The sequence below is a fragment of the Anas platyrhynchos genome, chromosome 8 (genome assembly GCF_047663525.1).
Source record: "Anas platyrhynchos isolate ZD024472 breed Pekin duck chromosome 8, IASCAAS_PekinDuck_T2T, whole genome shotgun sequence".
Taxonomy (NCBI): Eukaryota; Metazoa; Chordata; class Aves; order Anseriformes; family Anatidae; genus Anas; species Anas platyrhynchos.
Genome location: NC_092594.1, coordinates 12,849,992 through 12,871,441, shown reverse-complemented (window position 1 = coordinate 12,871,441; position 21,450 = coordinate 12,849,992). Strand labels below are relative to the sequence as shown.

Here is a 21,450-nt window from a genome sequence, read left to right as displayed (position 1 = left end):
TTCTGATACTGGGGTGGCACAATAAAGCATGCCTTGAAATAACGTTCAAACCACTTTCTTCCTTTCTTCCTGTGCCTGAAACCCCACAGCTTTACTGGAATTGTATTGCAGTATCCATGAACAGCTGTTCATCCCCCCTGCCATGTGAAAATGACAAGGAGACTTGAAGCAAGTATTGTTTTCCTTAACCAGAGATGGCACCACGTCCTAGCGTAGTGCCCAAAGTAATCCCAGTTCATACTGGGGGAATCAGGCATGTAGAGCTGGTTAGAGTTGTGGTTCTGACTGTTTGCTGATATGGGCACAGTGCCTACTGTGGTCCTATGCTTGGTACAGAGATGAGAAATTTTTGATCTTCTGCTGTTGTTCTTGTCTTCAGATATTTTTGTTCTTTGTATTCTTGTGTTCAAACACTTCTATGTTTTACAGTGTTAATATACGGGTGGCTTGGGAAAAATAACTGACCCAAATAGATGCATGTGGTACATGATTATTATTTTTTACGTGTGCTGCCCTTCAATGTAGTGTTTGTCTGAGAGTTGTGTCTTCTAGCTGATCTCACTGATGGGAAGCTCTTGGAGCTCTCTCTGGCTTAATTCTGCTGCAGGCAGCAGAAGGACAGTGTCGGTGCAAATCAGGATACGATGTCATTCAGACACTGAAGGCACAGAGGTTGTATTTTGTAGGTTGTCATTGTTATGTGCAAATGTATTCCAAATTTTTTAAGAAATGAAAATAGAGGAGTCCCCCTTTGCCTTGGCGGAGCAGTTCTGCAGCAGCGTTTTGGAAATGCAGTGCTCTTACTGCAGTGTGAGAGGGGGATGCGTGTGTAGGTGAGTAACGCTACAACTGACAAGCTGCTGCCTGTTCAGGGGAACAAAATGAGAAATGAAGCCGTAGCAAATAAAATGAGTAACCTAGTTTCTCTCAATTTGTAATTTTCAGAGTACAGATTGAGGTAAAGGAGAGTGAGGTACGAGCATGAGAATGTCAATCTTGGTTTGTATTTTCTTTCACTATATGAAGTGCAGTTTTGTTCGTTATCTAAATGAACAGACAAATAGGGAGAAAAGCAAACCACACCTCTTTCCAAGTTTCTATAAAGGGGGTTGATAGGATTGCCATTCCCATTGCAGAATGTCTTTGGGTGTATCTTTTATTGCCCAGTACCCATGGTGATGATTTAAAGTGAGATGGGAAGAAGGTGAGAGTAAAAGGGAGTTGAATCTTTTTGTAGCATTGAGGGCAGGTGCAATGCTTTTCCTATGGGCTGATTCAGACCCTCATCACTTCTGGTTGAGAAGAGAGAGATCCAGAGCACAAGACTTGAAGACAACTGGGGGCTTTTGAAAAATTACAGCGCGGGTGTGTGATGATAATTGTATCAAAAAGAACAACTCACTTCCCTGGGCACTGCCCACTGTAGCAGGGGGATATTTTTTCTAATAGAGAATGGAATTGCATTTACCCCAATTAATAGAGAATGGAACGTGCATTTACCCCAATAAATACTCTTACCATCGATGACTGTGCACTGGCATATATTCAAGTGGGACTAGATACTGTTCAACAATCTCGGTTGAAATTGTAGTCAGCGGTTAAAGTGAATTTAGGAAAGGGAGAAGTGTGGCGGTGCGCGCTTCACTCGAGACAGGAAGCGAAAGACCTTCCTCTGCTTTTAGCAGAAGAGAGGAAGAGACGCTCCTTCATGCAGCCTCCTCCTGATATCCTTCTTGCTGATACCAAGGTTGACAAGGAATAGGTTGAAATATAAAAAATAACACAGTGGGAGTGTAGAAACCACATGCCAATTAAACTCTAGGATGCATACCTAAAGTAGCATTTGTTTGAGGTGCAATCAATACTGAATACGACAGCACTTGTTTTTTTCTAGAACATGTTAGCGCTCATATTGATCATCCAAGGTCAAGCAGACCCAAAATGTATACAAAGTGTGCAAATGCCACAGCCAGTGTTTCCAATTTAGACAAATTGCTTGTTGTTTTCAAATTAAAAAAAAAAACAAAACAAAAACAAACAAAAAAAAAAACCAAAAAAGTCATTTGAAATTTGTTCAAGGACAGTAGCAAAAGAAATGTGATTTTTTTTCAAGACACAGCATTGATTTATATCCATTCATTAAAAAAAATAAATCTGTGTTTCAAACTCTGAACACATTTGAAAATCCTACTTGATAAGGATTAAAAAAAGGATGCTTGTATATAGGAAGAAATTAGGACTATATTAAAAAGTGCAGTTTAATGTGTAGGAAAAAACCTATTTGGTCCTTTATTGTTTAGTGTTACTTTATTTTATAAGTTAAAAAAATGATATTGTCAATAAGAGTATTTAGAAAGCCCTGGGAGAGAACATTGGATCAAAGCCTGGATATAATTTGATAATGCTGTGTGTAAGTATTGGTTACTCTAATAAAGATGATTGTGAAGGGAACTGGAATGATTCAACAGCAGACAGATGTTACAGAACTGTCCTGGGCATATCGTTTCATATTCCTTTGCCTTTTATGCAAAACCTGAAACACAATAAACGCACCAGAAGGACAAAATCCTCCTTTATTCTCTAGCTTTTACACGGCAGTCTGCACTCGTGCTATTAGCTGCAGTGTTTAAGTGCTCTGGCTGTTAAAGCAGTGCTTGAAGGAAGGAAGGCTGTCTTTCTTCAGGCAACATCATCTTAGCAAACAAACAAAAAAACCCACCAAAAACAAAACAAAACCCTCAACCCCTTAAGGCATGGGGAGGGCTCGAAGGTATTCATAGAACCAAAACCACAAGCTGCAGGCAGGAAGCAGCTGCTGGGGCTCCCTTCCCCCACTGCTCTCTTGGGTTAGTGTCTGGGCCTGCTGGACAAACCCACCCGAGAGCTGAGGAATATGCTGCTTGTGCAATTCGGATTTTCTCAGTTCCTCGTAAGAGCAGAACTGTCTAGGGAAGCTTTCATGCTTTTGGACTAGGAACTGTAGCTTCATCATAGACTGAACTTGAAAATGGGCTTTTAAGCACAACTCTTGTTTAGTGGCTATAGATTTGTCCATAATCGGATACTAGTTGTTAAAGACATGCTCATTATATCTCTAATAATATGACCTTGTGTCTTATAAATTCCCGGAGAACACTCAGTTTTGCTTTTCCCTTTTATTTTAAGTGATGTTGAGGAGCTGTGTGTGCTGCATCCATCTGCCAGTCCTGCTGCTCCCACCCAGCAGTTGGAGTGGTCTGAGGTATTGCTCCCTGCAAAAGGGATAAATGTTAAAAATGTTTAGTGAGCCACAGGCATGAGAGAAGGGGTTGGTTAGTGTGGGGTTTGACCTGTCCTTTGATATTTCTTGAAACTACATTTAGGTTCTATTTCAACTACCATCCAAGAGAGAAGTGCTATGGATACTTCACATCTCTGATGTAAGTACATGAGATCAGGTGTTGCTTGGTGTAAGTTAGAGCTCTTAGGAGAGAGATCCCATAGCATGGAAAGAAATGTTTCTGTCTAGCTGTGAGACAAGATAAAAATGTTTGGAATACATACATAAATGTGTTAAAAAAAAACAGCACAACAGAACTCTTCTGTTTTTTTTTTTTTTTTTCTATGTATTTTTTTTTCTAAAAGTGGAAAATACACCCAGCCTTGGACTGTTCTTTTAGACATCAGGTTCTCTTTTCTCTCACATCTTTCAGAGTTTTTTTTTTTTTTTTTTTTTTTTTTTTTTTTTTTTTTTATATGATTCACTTCTCTCTTCGGCTCTGCTTGCCTTCCTTATGCCAAACTGCCTGCCTTACCTCTTCTTTTTACAACGCTTTGGAGAAAATGTTGCATCTTTTGTTGATTCCCCAGAGTGTTTGAAGTCCCAGTAGTTTGCAACTCTGTACTTAGCTTATCTACAAACAGGAGGAGACAACACCCAGGAGGATTTCTTTTTTCTTGGCTATTTCTTTTATTCAGTCTGGAGAAAGGCTTTCCTGTTACTTTGTTATCTATGAAGACACTGGAGACACACTGGAGAAAATTGATGCAAGATGAGACTTCCCTGAGGCGATGCATTGCACATAGCATCCCCTGCCTAGGAGGGAAGGAGGAGATCTGCATGCCCTGACATCCTGCCGAAGCCCACACGTCCCTGCCGAAGCCCACCATGCTTTCCCCAACCAGCACAGCAGCGCTGTGGAGGTCTCTTCTTGCAGCTGGAGCTGTTTTCAGAGGAAACGTGCGTGACTGCCAAGAACAGCTTTTACAGCAGTCGCTCTGCCCTTACTCCCTGTGCAGAAAAGCATTTGGCACCTGGTTTCAAACTGTTTTTTCGAGTTGCTGGCGGGCTCCTGTCAGTCACAAAAAAACTTGGCTTGCGGTTGTAAATTTCTCTACGGTGACTCACTGGAATGGTTGGGCTATTTACTACTGCTGTGCCGGTGCTAAGCCTGCATGGGAAAGAACGATGGAGGATTCCTCAGGTATATTTCTAGAGGTTGTATTTCAGGGGAAATGGCAGAACGGACAGTGAGAGACACCAGGACTAGGATAGCTGAAGGTCATCTCAGTGAGGAAGCGGCATCCTGTGGCTGGTGGTCACCTTTGTGGAAATGAATGACTTCAATGTGCTCTTCCTTTAGATTGCACTTCTACACCTGAACCTTATATTTCATTATTTGAATGAGAGGGAAATCAGTGTTTAGCTGTATGTGAAGCTTTGAATCAAAACCAGGCTGTTAGGTTTCTGTGTGCTGGATGTCTGCAGGCCAAGATGTGCCTAATGAGATGTTGGTGAGGGTGCCAGGGCTGTACATTTTCTTTGCTGTGTTTGTGTCTGTATAACTTCGACACCTCATTGTATGTCATGGCAGTATTTAGTAGAAGCATATTTGCAAAGCTGGAGAGATGGAAATTGACTATTTATTTTTAAGGGCCTGTTAGAGGTGCAAAGCTAAGGGTTTGCTTTTAGGGCATTTTTTAATGTTTTCATTCTGCCTTCTTTGAAAAGACTTAATTCTTTGCCAGAGGCTTGTGGTTTAATTAAAACTAATGTGAACCAATACAGAGTACTAACACTTAAAACACCAAGTCAGATGGAGAGAAACTGTTCAATTTTATTAACACCCTTTACTTGGAATAATATGCTTGTTAGATGTGTTAGGTGTGTGATCACCCTGGAGTTGTCTGGCTGCATGTCGTTTTTCACATCTGTCAGCCAGGTTAAATGAAAACGTCAATGTAGCAGTTCTTGGAGGTCTTTTGGTTCAAAAGTTAATGATGGATTACGGTAAAATAATACGATGTGCTCCCCTCTTCAGTGCCAAATGAAGTATTGATCCAGGATTGTCCAGGGGCCTGGTAAACTAAGGATGCTTTCCTTGGAGTAGCAAATAATAAAACTTCATTATTAATATAAGTCATTTAAGAACATATTTTTGTATGGCAATTTCATTTTATCCATGAGTGACAGGTATGTGAAGTGAAGATTTCTTGATATTTTTCTATTTCTACAATGTGATGCTTGTGTGAAAACAGCTTGGTGAAAACCCCCTCAGCCTGTGGCAGTATGGCTCTGAAGTGTGCTCAATACAACAGACTTGGAATTAGCCTTCTATGAATATTATCCATGTCCCAAGTAATTTGTAGTTGATTTAGCTTTTTATTTTGCATAATCTGCCCTTAACTGTGGTAAATGTGTGTGTATATATATATATATATGCAGATAATTAATACTTAGATGCACAAGTCTCAAGAATCTGTACTTCAGAATACTCTTCCTTTATGCTTCCAAAAGATTCTAATCCATTTCACATTCAACGTTATGTATTGCTGACCAATTTTGCTGGGAAACTGGTTGGAAGCTCATGTACGCTTTCAGAATGGAATATTTTTCATGTTACTCTATGAAATGAGCAGGTGCCTTCATTGTCAACAGATATTTGAGTGTCCTTGAGACGGGCTTTGAATAGATTCTTGAAGAAACAAGGGGTCAGTATGCTGGTATTGCATAAAAAGGTGAAAGATGCTAAGACTTGGTCAAGTCTTGACAGAAACGGTCTGAATAACAAACTACAGGTATGCCTGCGTCTCTGAGGAAGTAAGTAGCAGCTCTGTAGTCTCTTTTGAGGTGGTGGTACCTAAGGTACATAAAGCTGTCTTATGCAGCTATGAGATTGTCTTCATTATTAGACTCGAGCCTGAGAGTAGTTACAACTACTTGTAAAAGGGGCATTATTTTTAGTTAGTTGATAGTGGGCATGTTAGACACGTAGTTACTAACCTCTGAAGTTTTCTTAAAGTGAGATTGCTTGAGATCACTATTCCAACCCAGAGGCTGGAATTGGGGGCACATTGTAGCCAGAGACGATTAACACTGAACGATTAATTTTCCTGTATAACTCGGGATTTTTTTTTCTATTCCCAAAATTCGATGTAAGAAAATAAATCCTGGTTGGTAAGAAACCAACATGCATTTTTCAAAACAGAATGTAGAAAAGTATGTTGGTATTAGAAGTATTTTTCACTGGTAAATATAACTGCTTTATTTCTTTTTATATGTATCTGCTAAATTTACTTTATGGGAGGGAATAAAGCTAAGTTGTCAACAAAGTGTGGCACTCTTACACTGAACTGGATGCCCAGATTTTGAAGAGAAAACAAAAGAACCAAAAAAACTTCAAATGTAATATAGTTACATATTCTTAGTGACTTTTGCTGTATGAGAAGAACCTCTTGTAAGTACATACATGGGAACTGAACTGCTTCAGTTGGCCCCATGTGTGAGTGCTCTTTGTAAGCTTCATTGGCACAAACTCTGAAGCTGTTGCCATCACCATTTGCTGATCACTTCATGTCTTCAGTTCAGCTAAACATCAGAAATTGAAATACGGGTCTAGTACTGAAAGCAGCTGTCAGCAGCGAAGAAATGTTGCCTGTCTGGGGAGACGGGAAGCTGCAAAATGATGTATTTTTGTTTATTCTAAAAGTAGAAAAGCACTTCTAAAAGGTATTTTGTCTGCTATTGAACTGCAGGATTTTTAAGCTGCTTTTTCAGAAACAAGATGGAAAACTCACCCCACCAAAATACTTAGGCCCATTCTAAATTCAGATTCATAGATGGCATGGCTACAGAAAGAAGTAAAATAGTCCCTCTAGTGTACTGCTGCGGTAGGTATGTGTAGGAACACCTGAGGTGATTTACTGAAGGATATGGCTGCAGGGAATTACAAAGTTACTGTGATAAGAGATATGCAAGCCCTTACATAAACTGGAGAGCCTGACCTATGACAGCAAGTCAAGTGAAACAATTTCAAGCCAAAAAAATTAGCTGTTGGAGTAATTCATCAGGTAAGAAGTTAATGGTTCGCACAAGGCCGTGGCTGCTGCTGGCCGTGTGTGAAACAAGGCTGAGGAGCAGCGTCCCTCCCTGGTGAGCAGGCCGAGGTACGCTTCCTCTTGCAGGGCCGTAGTTTTGAATTTCACTTTGTTTTGCATAAACTGGCTGTACACTGAGAACCAGACTTGGATGTTCACGTCATGTTGAAGTGAACGTGGCTTTGATGTGACTTCTGAAGAGTTGCTCCACCTCTGTCTGACAGAATTAGTCAGTGGGAAGCGGCCATGTTGAGCCGAGTGTGGGGGGGTCTCCTCATGTGCCTCCTGCTAACGCCTCCAAATTTATGGTTTGCTGTAGGAGAGTCAGAGTTAGTGAGCCATATGTTTTGACTACATGAATGGACGTAGTTGTTGCAGGATGTTTTGGAATATAAAGCTCTTATTTTTAATGCGTCATAGCTCGCAAAAGCATAAATGTGAATCCTTACTCAGCGTCTAATTTTCAGTGCCTATTCCTGGTCACGTTGTGTGTGGACAGGCCGTGCAGCCCTTTGTACAGTTATTTGTTGTAGAGCAGTCCCAGCCATAGAAACTTCGTTCTGGATTTTGTATGATCAAGGAGTGCTAATTTTGCGCTTGAAGCTAGGATCCAGTTTAGCCTCATTCAGAGGTGCAGAAGCACCTGAGTGATGTGTTTGAGTCCTTGCTGTGAGAGAGAATTGGGAACACATCTAGGGTTAAATGGGTAAAATGGATGAAGCTCCTCTGAGTGCAAAAGAGCAAGGCAAAAAATGCTGTTCTTGTGCCTTTTCAAATTGAATGTTATGGACATTCATATGCATGGGTACACTGTAATTTTGGAGCTCAGAATGGCTCTGTATTATAGGTTCCCAAGTTGTATTGGGCATGAAACTAGAGCTGTTAGGAAACTCCCATCTTTTTCTTGGTCATTTTGTTGAAAACCAGACATTTTACTGGGGATAGTTTGATTATTTTGATGAACTTGTTTCAAAATTTGGATCATGTTTCTGACAACTCAGCCTGTCCATAACTCAGACCTTCCCTATGGAGTCAGAAATAAGCCACATCTGAAGAATTTCTGCAGTGCATTAGAAACAAAGAACTGAGATTTCATGTGGGAGAAGTAGAAAATCTTTCTCTGCCCCTACAAAATGTTGAAGCAAATAAATTTACACATGTGATGGTAAATCAATTCTAGTGTGACCAGAAGTGTTAGTTTCATATATTTGTTTGCACAACTGTGGTGTGTATCCTGACATTTTCTAAGAATGCTTTTAAAACAAAACCCACACACAAACAAAACCTACCACCAACAAAATCCTTGAGTAGAAACCATAATATTTACAGACAGTGAAGTTTTAAGTTGTGCTTTAATAGGGGTGTCCAATGAGCAAGCATCAATTTGTATTTTGTAGAAGTTGCATCTGTTTTCAGGTATTTTAACCTTAAAAACATTGTGTGGTTAATGGTTTTTGGTTCTTAATTGTTTTCAGGTAGAAGAATAGCAGCCTCTGCCCAGTATTTTCTTTTATGATGCTAGTGTGACCGCTCTTCATCACCTACTTCTGCAGAACACAGTACATGTATTTCTGTTGAGATATTGACAGCTGTTGCAGTGATGTCCATTTCCTTGTTAATGGGTTATTTGTTGTTCGGATTTTGATAGAAATCTGCTTTTTGGCTTTCTGTCACATGAGTTTTCTCTTCCTGGAATGCCAGACCCTCTCTATTCCCAGAGCAGTGAAAATGACTGGTTGCCTTCCGTTTTCTCTCGTTATGGTTCCTTTTCGGCATGTTCTTTTAAACACTTCTCTGGCTTCTTCAGCTTTGTGTTTTTTTTCTTTAGGGAGATTTTACATTGGTTCCTGAAAATCTTTTCCTCACAATTTCTAACACTTGCTTTTGTTTCTGTTCTATTGATAGCTGCAAAATACAATTTGGCAGTAAATTTGGGAATACCGTTTGCTAGTTACCTTCATAAAATTCATGTTTTTGTCCAGATTTTCATTCTATGTTCTTCAAACAACCATAACTAGTTATAAAGAGTAAGCCATGCTCGGAGTGATTACACTAGATAAGTGAGAATCCCTTTAAGGAAAAGGGTTTGCGTGGGTGTAGTAGTTTGATGTTGCGTGTGCTGAGAAATAACACGTTGAAACAGGAAAGGGATATTTAGTTCACCAGACTTGCCTCTCTCTTTTTTCAATAATCATTAAACCTCTTTTCCTGTTATTTTGCCAGTCAATATTCACCCATCTGTCAGGAGAGATCACCTTGTCAGCTATTGAATTTCCAGTGAACTTCCCGTAGAGCCTTGTCTCATACAACTCAGCATTCCTTGCCCCAGTCAGTGCTGAGACAGTCAGATTTGTGGAGGCAGGTCGTTCCTTTGTATATAAACCACAACTCACCTGTTTTAAATAAGCAATATATTTTAAAAATCTTTTTCCTTTCTGACCTCTTGACTAATGTAAAATAATTTTACGGTTTTTATTCACTTTAATTTTTAAAACTTCTGTCTAGTTTATATTGCAATATTTATTTTTTAGGAGAATTACAATGCCTGAACCTTTAATTATGTACATGGCAGATTTATTTGTATTCAATATTTTTTGCCTTTTCTATTAAACAAAACCAGGTTTTCCATAGCGTAAACTTTTACAGTAACTTAAACAAACCCCAAACATTTCTTCGACTGGGGCAGTATAACCTATTTCACTTTTGAAATTGTTTTTTAACAAATGAAACTTGATTCACTTTGGAAGCATTTCTACTTCCATTTAGGCTCTGTAGTTTGCAATTCTTTTGTGTGGTTTTACTTTGTCATTTTCCTGTATGAACATCTCATTGTCCTCCCTCTGAGAGATGTACTTTTAACTCTGTGAGCTTTATGATCAGTCTAGTCTTGTAATTACAACTTCAAAAATAAACGATTTTAATTGTAAACTTTATTCACAATGTCCATGGAACAGTCATTGCTATACCTGAATTTTAATCCTACTGGTACAAACTTTCTCAGGAAATTTTACTTCAGTTTAAGAATTTTAAGTTGTAAATACCCATCCTGAAACTCCTGGGAAGTTCTGGGGACGTTGTTGTTGCAAGTATGGAAATTGCTACTGGGTCTCATTTTGGCTTTATTTTTTTTTTTTCCTTTCTCTCGCAAATAAGACTTGCCAATCTGAAAGTGCTCAAAAAAAAAAAAAAAAAGAGGAAATCATTTGTGACATAGAGGACGTGCTAGGTAGAGTACTAGTTGGTTCTTGTACTGACAACAAAATCTCTACGTGTACGTGACCAAATGTTCTCCTCTACCCTCCCTAATGTTCTCCTTCTATTGTACATAACCTTGGGTCCTTATGTGAAGGATTATCTTAGAACGGGATCTCCTAGACTGATGCTATCGGCTAAAATTAAAAAAAGCTTATGAGTTCAAATTCGTAGCTTCTTTTCCTATTTGTCTAATAAAGATGACCTTTACTTCTCGAGCAAGTCCCGAAAAGGGCGCTTTCATTTGTCATTTGGCTCCCTCTTCTGGTCAGCGTTTCGAAATGTTCTAATGAAAACTAGATAAAAAACCTTCAGAGCAGTATGTAAGAAAATCTGATTACAATTGCATTCAGGTCCAACTTAAAACTACCACATGACCTTATTTTAAGTCTGATTTAATTGTTTTTAACTTGTGCTGAAACTTGTAAATAAGAAATTTACCTGTGCTTTCTTTGTGCTCCCATCGCTTCCATCAATACACAAGAACTGAAGACCACATCATGGGAAATTTGTGCAAGTCAGCACTCAGTATGTGGCACGGCCAGAATTTGTGTCTACTTGTATCATTTGCTGTGATCAAAATAGGATTATTTTAATGCTTTCATTCTTAGAACTAATCACAATTTTTCTTTTTCATTCTTAGAACTAATCACAATTTTTCTTTTTTTTTTTTTTTTTCAGGTGATAGAAACACTCTCAAAACTTTCCCGCACACCCATTGCAATAGCAACAGGAATAAGGTATGTTGTTGGCCTAGTGAGTGGTGGGAATAATGCCTCTTGCACGGTGTTGGTTCGAGTAGCTGTTGGAGGCCATATAGGTAGACTAAGCGTTTTAACAAGAGTTGGGATTATCAGGCAAAAGAAGTAGAAATCTGTCTCCCAGTTTATCTGGAAGTGGATGATACATGAAAGCTCTGAAGGTTATCTTCTGGTTTTGGTACATTTACTGAAGTGCCTGAAGCCTTTTTGTGATGAAACATGGAGTAGACAAATAAGCAGTTAGTATTACAGAACCTGTCCGATAATTGTGACGTGGATTGTAAGTTGGACTCATAATCAGTGTGAAGGAAGAATGGACTTTTTCCTGTTTCTGCCTTACAGAAAACAGCAAAGCTGCCCAGTTGGTGCAATTGTTGTTTTCAAAACAAACAAGAACAAACACAACCAAACAACAACAACAAAAAAACAACAGACAAATGCAACTAAACCTAACCTCATGAATGTAAACACGGGCTGTGAGGGAAGGTGAAAGAATGCATGCTTTAACTTGGGGATTCTCCATCCTTTTTGAGTGCTTTGATTCAGCAATCTTATATGTGAATGGATGGTGTTTCTAAAACAAAACAACTCCTCTTACTCCCAATTTCCAGCCAGTCCTGTAATCCACTTACTACGTTAAAAATTCAGAATTGACAGTAAAAACTGTCAATAATATGTGTTAGTGATGATATATAACCTCACTATGCAGTAAGGTTTTTATCAAGTATCAATACATACAACCAAGACTAAATATATAAGTTTACTACCCATCAGAGAAAGAAAACAATATATACCATGGTAACCTTAACAGTAATCTGTGTGAAAATATTAGAAACCAGACCAAAAACACTTTGCCACTAGACTAATGCTGTCTATAACTTAGAATATTTTTCTTTCTATAGACCTTTCCCTACGGAAGAAAGTGTTGATGATGAAGATGTCTACAAAGGTCTTCCGGATTTAATAGAGTATGTCATAAATAATTTAGTTAAATGAAAGATTTTTTTTTTCAGTTGCACACTGTTTTAATGATGTTGTAGAACACTTTTGATGGGAATGGGGAATTTACTTCTTCTAAAAATATTTGGTTAGTTGTTTTGATGACCAGGAAGAACTAATGATGAAGGCGTATCTGAATGATTGTGATAAATTTGTATATATAAAGAAGCATGTTTTATGGAGGGTTCTGGTAACAAAGTGAATCATGAATTCGTATTTCAATAATTTGTCTGAACTGTCAGAATGCTTTCATAGAATTCTCAGTTGTAAGGAACCCAAGGAGAAGGTCTTGATCTACCAAAAAAAAAAAAAAAAAAAGCAATGAAATTCTCTGTATAAATACGTTTGACTTTTTGGGTAAGTGCTTGCAAGATTATTAATTGCCAATTTTTTTTATTGGTTTTGAGGCACACATGAGATAGATGGATAGACGTGAACATTCTGTACAGCATTAGCTAGCACCTTTAAAGATCTGTTAGGAATCATGATGGATAAGCACACTGTTAGTGCATGCTCTCCCAAAACTCAAAGTTCACTAGTGCTCAAATCACTGGTCTCTATCTCTTTCCACACAGTACGTTGCTTGCTGTGATGTTGTGAAGTAGCTGCTGGTCACACCATGGTTTCCTTTCTTTTCTGGGAAAGGGAAAACCCCACCATACTCTGTGTTAGTTGACCTACCACCTCTACAAAAAATTCTCCTCTCTTGCAGCTGACTGGCTGTCTCAGCTGCTTTTCACTTGGTGTAGCTAAAAGTGTAGCATCTACCTTCCACAGATTACTCTGAGTCCCAGGTGGGTTAGCAGTGATGTCCTCAATTATTAGATGTGGTGGTGGTAGTATTATCAGCAAATATTTTTAACAGTTCTTAAATAGGTATACAAATTCACTACTGAGGTGGTCTTTCATTTAAAAAAAAAAAGTCAACAGGTAATACCAAAGAAGTTTAGATAGGTAGGTCATCTTTTTAATCAATAACAAGTATGTCTTGCTGAAGTTTGATACTTATAGGCTGTCACAATTGTGGAGGAGGCAATTTCAGAGGTACCCTCTTCATAAAAAGAAATAAGTGCTAGTGAATAATGCAAGTGGTCTACATTTTTTTTTTTTTAGTTTCACTTAATTAGTGAAGTGTATTTGACGGAAATAGTTGTCTCTGAGTCTAAATGGTGTCTAAGGAATTTAGAATGGATCTAAGGCCTTCCATCAGAGCTGTAATGGTTAAATGTTTCTATCCCCTTTTGACCTTTTTACCAGTTTTTTTTCTCCAGAGCGTATGTGGTAAAACAGAGTATGAAACAGAGTATGTCTGTGCTGCATCTAAAACAGCTGCTAATGCTTAATGGGAAATGCTAGTGCACCTTCATCACTGCTGTACGCCGAAATGCCAGGCTAACCTGGAGCACCTGGGTGCCAAGGGCATGGTATCCCTTGGAAAAGGAAGGGATGTGTGCAGTGTCTCTGTCTGTTGGATCCTATCAATATTTTTTATAATTCTGTTCATTGGAGCTTCCAATGCTATTTTATTATCCTCCAGATGTCCTTTATGGAAAAAAAACAAAAAACATTCATGATGTATTTGATGAGAAATAAGGAACTTGCTTAGTTTGTGTATGTTACCCTGACCACAGACGTGATGATTTGGTCTAGAATTTCTGAGTTGTCTGAGTGGAAGCTGCGTTGGTACCAATTCTGATTTATGTTGACTCGTTCAAAATCACGGGTCTCTGCCAGCAGAGCTTCTGATATACTTGAGCACTGACCATCCGCCTACAGAAATGGTCATCCTTCCTAATTCTAGCTTTTCATCTGAGTGATCCAATCCTGAGTTTTTTTTTTTTCACTCTGAAGGATTTCAATGTTCTGTTAAAGCAACAAAAAAATCCCCAAATTAGCTGCACATCTGATCGATTTTCTGTATTACTATGACCAGACTACTTGGAGTATCTTTTTCTTGGTAGAAATACTGTAAGAAATATGGGGACAGGACATTTTATGGAGTAGGTACAGTCTTAGTATGAAGTAGGCAAAACTCCTACAGGACTGACTCTAATGAAGCTGAATTAGCTGAGGGTAGAGTTGAGAATTGATTTTTATGCTGAGGTATTTCTGTAGTCTGTGTAATAGAAGAACACTACTTCTGATTACCCTCTTTCGTTAAACTGATTTTTCAATTTGAAAGGTTGCTTTTAATTTTGGGTAGCTGAAGGCTGCTATGTGATGATAAAAGGCACTAGGTTATGGCATGGAGGTGCAGGCTCTCAGCTGCTTGCTCCACAGCGTGCATTTTAGCCAGGTAATTTTTTCTTTAGGCAGGAGGGATGCTGTGCCACTGTCCCACATTGTGGCAGGATGCCAGGCAGTCAGGAGAGGCTGCTCCTTGCCTCTGGATGTGGTGGGAAAAGGGATGAAGCCAAGAGTGTGGTTGGGTGGTACCTCCTGACAAAACTGTCCTGACAAGCTGCTTTTCGTGCCTGGTTTAGTTTCTGTGCAGTTATAAATTGATTCAGTCTTCAGTGTTGTGTTGATTTCATACAATCATATTTTAAATGCATTGAGAAAAGACAATTAATGGACTTAATTTATTGTAATGGATTCTTTTCATTAGATAATTTTATTAATTAATCTGTTTACTGTAGAAATTTTCCTATAAGAAATGTTCCCTTGCAGAGCTGACATGGTAATTAGCCTGTGCTGCACAGCTGCTTTTCCTTTTTCAAATTATTTTCTTTTTCAGTGAAACGGGTGTTGATGAAGATGAGGAGCTGTACGACTGTGTCTATGGAGAAGATGAAGGTGGAGAGGTTTATGAAGACCTAATGAAAGATGAAGCAGCACAACAACCTGTATGTTTTCGAATTCCTAGCTATTTTGAACAACAGTAGTTTTATTTTTTTAACTTTGATGTGTGAAATTACCTCTTCATAGCTAGTTTTACTGAAACTTTGCTCATGCTTAGCTGTATATGGAGCTGTAATGTGCAGTGCATTATCTCCTACGTTGCAGTCTCTTTTTGCAAAGGCCTGAACAGTAACTATGGCAATTTTTTGAAAGAAATGTAACTTCTTACTGGAAGTGACTTATTGTAAGATTGCCGTTATGAATAGTAAGATTTACCAGATACTTCAATTAAGACCAGTTACATTAACTGCTTACTTCTTTAAGTGTCTTTAAAGTGTCCTACTTTTTTTAAAAAAACAACAACAAAAAACAAACAAACAAAAAGGTATGATGCTTTGAAACACTGTTGTTTCAGCCATAATTCAGACGACTAATCTTAAAAAATGATAACTGGTAATTGTTTCATACCAGCATGAAATGTTTATTCAACCACGTGCTTTTGTTGATAATCAGATTGGCCTTACTGGGAATGGTAGCTTCTTTGTTTTCCAGACTGTCATAAAAAAATAAAAATCTAAACTTGAGCAATGAAATGTACTCCCTAATTGAGGGAAGCTCTAACGCTGTTGTCTGCCCTTCCTCAGAGATGTGCTTTCTTCTTTCTGATCTGGGAAATGTTAGTCTGTGTCCATGGCAATGTGTGTTTTTTACAGTACTTCAGATCTTTTTCTTTCTCCTTCATACTCTGCTTCATGTTTCCTTATATTGGAAGCTTGCTTCTAGTTTTCCAAATAGCTTTTCTTTAATATAGTTACATGAAGAAGTGAAAAATTCTCAAGATCCTTCTCTTTTTTTCCTCTTTGTGTATCCTTTCAATACAAGTATAGAAGATGGCTAATGCAATTTGGATTTTGTGCGTTTACAGTTACTGCTATCTGTTTTAAAAACAAAACAAAAACAAGTTTGGGAAGAGCACTGGCTTGTTTTCATCTCTACTGTAATAACAGGATAGTTTTGAGTATAAAATGTTTTCAAGTCTGTTTTTGTGCTAATACAATATCCTTCAGCTACTGAACATAAATCGAGGATAAGGGAAACTTGTTAGTTTTTCATGTTTTGCTGAAATCTATTTAATTGCAAAATTTGAGGCTTTTCAATGAAAGCCAAATAAAAATTGAGCTGAAAAAAATGTATCTAATGAAGTCGCGTTCACTTGCAAGTACGATGTTTTAGAGAACTGTTTGTAGGAAATGTTTACTATGATGTTGTTTTTATTTTATACTGAAGCTCAATGGCAGTGAGATTTGGATTTCGTGTAGTGGGTGTGTTTTTTTTCTACAGTTGGTCATGTCTGACAGTTGGCAGTTTGTACACTTGGATTCTTTCTCCCCTGTGACAAATGTTACTCTTGCCTATCTGTGTTTCTAGCAAATTACTATATAGAAATCAGAACTTTCATGCTCTAATTGGGTTGCATCTTAGCCTAGATACTTCAGATTGAACAGACTTGTATTTGTTTCTAATAGGAAGTAGATGAAAAACGAAAACATGGTACAGCTAAATATTTTTGCACAACATATGAGGAATGGAGATGTTAAAATTGCTTTGCTCTGGCAGCTTTCTTGAGTGTGGTAATTATTCTGGTCTGTGATAACTTCATCTCAGGTTTTTAAATGTACTGCATGTGAACATGATTTAGAGCAGTTCATTCATTTGAATCCTATGCAAGAATTTCTTGCATATGAAAAAGATTAGCACAGGACAGTCTTCAAGTACATCTTTGGAATAACCCCAAACTTTTACAAGTCCCTAATAGCAGCCAAAATGCTTTGCATCTTCCTCATCCTTGATTTATCATTGTTATCTTCCAAAGCAAACTGTTCCTTATATTTTCTTTAGCAGTGAATGACCTTCAAAGGCATTTTTTGCCTTTCACTTGTACTGTTGTTAGCACAATTTTTTCCTTTCAGCTTTGATTTACTACATTCAAATTCGAGAAGTTTGTGGCGTGAATAGAAAATTGGTGTGTTAATTTCTGCCACAAGTACATATGGGAATGACCTGTTCAGGTTATGGCTGAACCAAAGTCAGTCCTTTTAAGTGGAATCCTAGGATTTTGTTTGCATTTCTCATTTCTCATGTGAGTTGTTGAGCAACAAATACCCACATTTTGCAAATGGATGTATGCTCCTTTTGGGTATAATGAATTTTGTATTGATGCAAATACTGCAAGGGTGAAGGTGAGAAATAACTGGAAGCCTCGGTAATGTCAAGTTCCAGAACTTGATTGAGATTGTGTAATTGGAACTATAACCCCCCCCTTGCCTTACCAAAGAATTTGGGAATAAATAAAGGATAGCTTTTGAGATGTGGTTAATCAGAGAATGCTCACAGAGTATGTTTGTGGTAGTAATGATGGACTGCTTTTTTATTTTGTACAAAATGGTTATTTCTGTATCCATCCAATAAGGACAGCACTTGCTTGGTGTGGGGAAACTGATAACTGCAACAGTTCAGTTTCAAAGATTAATTTGAGAGAGAACACAGCACCTGGTAGAGCGAGGAGCATGTTCAAGTTGCAGGAGTTAACGTGTAGAGTCACAGAGACAAACCCAGAAGGGTAAAGGAGACAAGTCAAAATAGCAAATAGAATAGCAAGAATTACCAGACAAAACTTCATCTGCCTGTATGACTCGATAATTGGTATGGAGCTAACATATATTTCCTTCTCTTCATTGGTAGCCAAATATCAGGCGAGCTGTGTGGGGTTCATGGGCAGTTTAATAGTGTTTAGCTATTTGCCATGATGTGCTCAAATTGGCTGACAGTGCGGAAAGGGAGTGAAAGGACTATAGCTCTTGGGCATTTTAAGAGATAATTTTTATTATTTCATAGTCCAGAAGTTTTGCCATTGCTGGAAGAGAAAGTCATTTGTTGAAAGTCTTCTTTTGGAGTGGAAAGGACTGTAATATTAAATTGTTAAATTCTTCCTGACTTCCTTTGTGCGTGAGTAATACCAGGTCTTCAGGTCTGTTCTATGTAGGGTGTGGATTCCCCTCCCTACACAGGGTGAGAAAAGGTAAAAAAGGCACCAAAGGATAGCTTGGAAGGATGTTGTAACTGGTAGGTAGGCTTCAGGAAGGATGTCACATTGCTATTACTTGTTATGCCATTCTTTTTTTTTTTTTTTTTTTTGAGAAAACATTTTGGGTAAATTATTACTTCTGAGACAGGTCAGGTCTGTACTGTGTCAGGTCTCGAGGCAGACCTGTTTGTCTCCAGGTATTTTTAAGGCTTGCGTGACATGAATGCTTCCATACTTGCTTCAAGGTATCTAATTTTTTTACTGGAAATGAGATTTACAAGTTACTGAAGCTGTATTGCTGTAAATCTGAACTTCAGTAAGAGTGCTTGTAAACTACTTTTATGGTATCCTGTGCTGGTAATTACTTGAATTTCCTGTGAGTCTGATTTACACAGAAAAATCCCAGTCTCATTCAAGACAAGCACATAGACATGCAAGAGCTGGACTTAGAGGTCTCTGTTTCCTGGTTCGAAGGCATGCTCACATTGTGTCTGAAGAGAAAGCTCCCCTTGAAAACTAAAAGGGAAAAACTGTAAATGAGCGCAGGGATTACCCTGAACATTTCTATAATGCAAAGTTACTTACAGGAGTAAGTCCCATTAAGTTTAAAAGAACTACTAACCTCTCAGTATTTTAAATAAGATTTCGTAGTCTGGATGTAAGTTAAATGTGACCTTACATTTCAATTTCTGAAGTATATGCAGACAGCTGAGCTCTCTGTCTAAACATTAACTTTTCATAATATTCCTTTGATGTGGAATTTTAGTAAAACTCTTCAAGTCATCAGCTAATTGAACATTAAAATATTCTTGGTTATTACTATCATCTTTGGAGGCTGCAGTACTCAGAAAATTTCAGGAAGCAGTTATCCTAATTGCTTAATTTTGAACAAATAAATACATTTGTTATCCATTAGGTGCCTGTTAATGTATTTGACTTGTATTTGTAAGTATTTGACTTCATTGTAATTGCAGAAATACACTGAAAATGATATAAGAAGCTGTTGTCTCGCTGAAATAAAACAAACTGAAGAGAAATACACGGAAACTCTGGAATCAATAGAGAAAGTAAGATACTACTAACTTACGGTATTGTTGCATATGTGTTTCTATAGCATTCTAGAATATGTAACAACATAGTCAATGTCTGTATGTATGTTTTTCCCTTGCAGTTTTTCATGGTGCCATTGAAAAGGTTTCTGTCAGCATCAGAGTTTGATACTGTTTTCATCAACATTCCTGTGAGTAATTACACATCTAAAGAAGAGTTATAAGATGCTTATCTGATCACATTAGTGTTATATGTTATGGCATAAACTGATTATTTGAAACAGTGCAAAATACATTTTGTAGCTATTAGGTTACATAAAAAATCATATGCAAAATATTTTTCCCTGTTTCACAGAATAGGCCAAGAGAACAGTAATATAGTACCCGATAGCGAGTGGTTAAAAGTTGCAGTATCTTTGTCTTGTAGAGGATAATTTATAGAAGATGGGTTGACTTCTAAAACATGTCAGTATTTTTGTGACTGTACGAAGCTTTGACTATTAGATTGCCTACCACCGGATGTTGCAGAGTACTTTCAATCGGATTTCTGTAGGTACTCTGCAAATCCTTGTATCTAGCCTGGATCTGTCATCATTGAAGCTGTTTTAAAGTTAAGATAACTTAATTCTGGATTCTGAATCTGGAACTGGACAGGATAAGCAAATCCTCTGTGAAGTATATAGGAGATATCTTGACTGAAATCTGAAAGGTTTCCTGTGATTATTACTTTGTCCCACTTATTTCTGGCCTACTCACAATAGTGTGACAATTTTTACATACCTTTTTTATAGTTCATATAAGTATCCAGCAGATATCTTTCCTTTATCTGACTTGAAAGGAAGACATCAGACACGGTCTGAAGCTTCTCTTAACACAGACAAATGAAAGGACTGTTCTTTTATGAGGCAGACTGTAAAGGAAGGATCCCCAAAGTGAGGCCCACAGACCACATCAAACCTTTATCGCCTGTAAAAGATCATCTTTGTGTTGGCTGTCTCTGGCATATCCTGCAGCCTCGCTGGGATGTGGGAGGGGGTGCTGGGGATTTTTATTCAGTGGAATCTGGACTGCAAAAATGTTTTTAATTGCTGTGCTAACATCAACCTGACAGCAGCTAAATTATGACAGTTGTTAAACTGATGAATTACAGGATGGTACCTGACATCTTGCTGTATTTGTTCCTGTGTTAAAGTTTCTGCCACAAACCTGAACTGCTAAAAATTCCTCCTCTTTTAATGCTAGTCCAAAATACTGCCATGGCTATTAGTAGCCTACTTGTTTTCTTGGAGTACGTCAGTCAGCTGCCTTTAGAGAACCCTTTGCTTTCAAAACCAAATTGACATTCCATCCTACGCTAATGTTTTTTCCTATTTATTGTAAATGAAGCCCTGTTGCAGCCTACCTAACTTCTTGTAAATCTCTTTGCTAAGGCTTCAGAAAGCCACAAAGCTAGCCAATGTGATATGCAGCACTGCACTGGGATGTAAAAAAAAGGGGCTTATGCATTGCACACACACACTGAAAGGTCAGCCTACTCACTGCTCCTTAAAGAAGTGTCAGGGAATCAGATGAGAGGAGGAAAAAGGTCAAAAGCTGTTCATATGAAATTAGGAAGATGTAAATGGCTGTATTCAGGTTGTTTTACTTTTCATTATCATGATTAAGTATTCTGCTCTTACAAGACCGTGGTTATTTCTAACTCCAGTAACATTTCATAGGCACCTAACAACCTTAAATGTAGGGCTTGCCTAAGCCAAAACCACGTGCGAGTGCTTTCTGTGCTCAGACCTTATCTCTGCAGCAGTTCCTCAGCAGGAAGGCTGGAGGGCAGTGGAAGCTTGTTTTAGAGTAAAAATAGCTGTTACAGAGCTCTACAGCAAACTGTGATGTGGAGAGCAGAGGTGGTGGTCTCAGAACAGGACGGATTTGCTTCTGTTTAAAGGTTGTACCTTACAACCTTCAAATTAAGGATTGGTACTTTAGGGTGGTGATGTGTTCCTTATATAGACTGTGAAAGGTGCTTGCTGGATAAAATTATCTGCTGGTGTCAAAAGGTACTTTATTTTTAAGGATAAAAACAAAACCACCAAAACTCACTGCTTCATAT

The 21,450-nt window shown here is 38.1% G+C and overlaps 1 protein-coding gene across 5 annotated transcripts in view; it reads left to right on the top strand.

Moving 5' to 3' along the window:
* Positions 1-21,450, top strand: part of VAV3 (vav guanine nucleotide exchange factor 3) — a 182,576-nt gene that overhangs the window by 65,763 nt on the left and 95,363 nt on the right. For 4 of the 5 annotated variants that reach the window (XM_072041523.1, XM_038182697.2, XM_027463277.3 and 1 more), the window contains 5 exons: positions 11,290-11,348; positions 12,272-12,337; positions 15,106-15,214; positions 19,269-19,361; positions 19,466-19,534. In XM_072041523.1, coding sequence (XP_071897624.1) covers positions 11,290-11,348; positions 12,272-12,337; positions 15,106-15,214; positions 19,269-19,361; positions 19,466-19,534 — 396 coding nt within the window. Of the gene's footprint in view, positions 1-4,376; positions 4,464-11,289; positions 11,349-12,271; positions 12,338-15,105; positions 15,215-19,268; positions 19,362-19,465; positions 19,535-21,450 lie in introns of those variants that run through there. The other variant, XM_038182699.2, reaches the window with a different exon arrangement.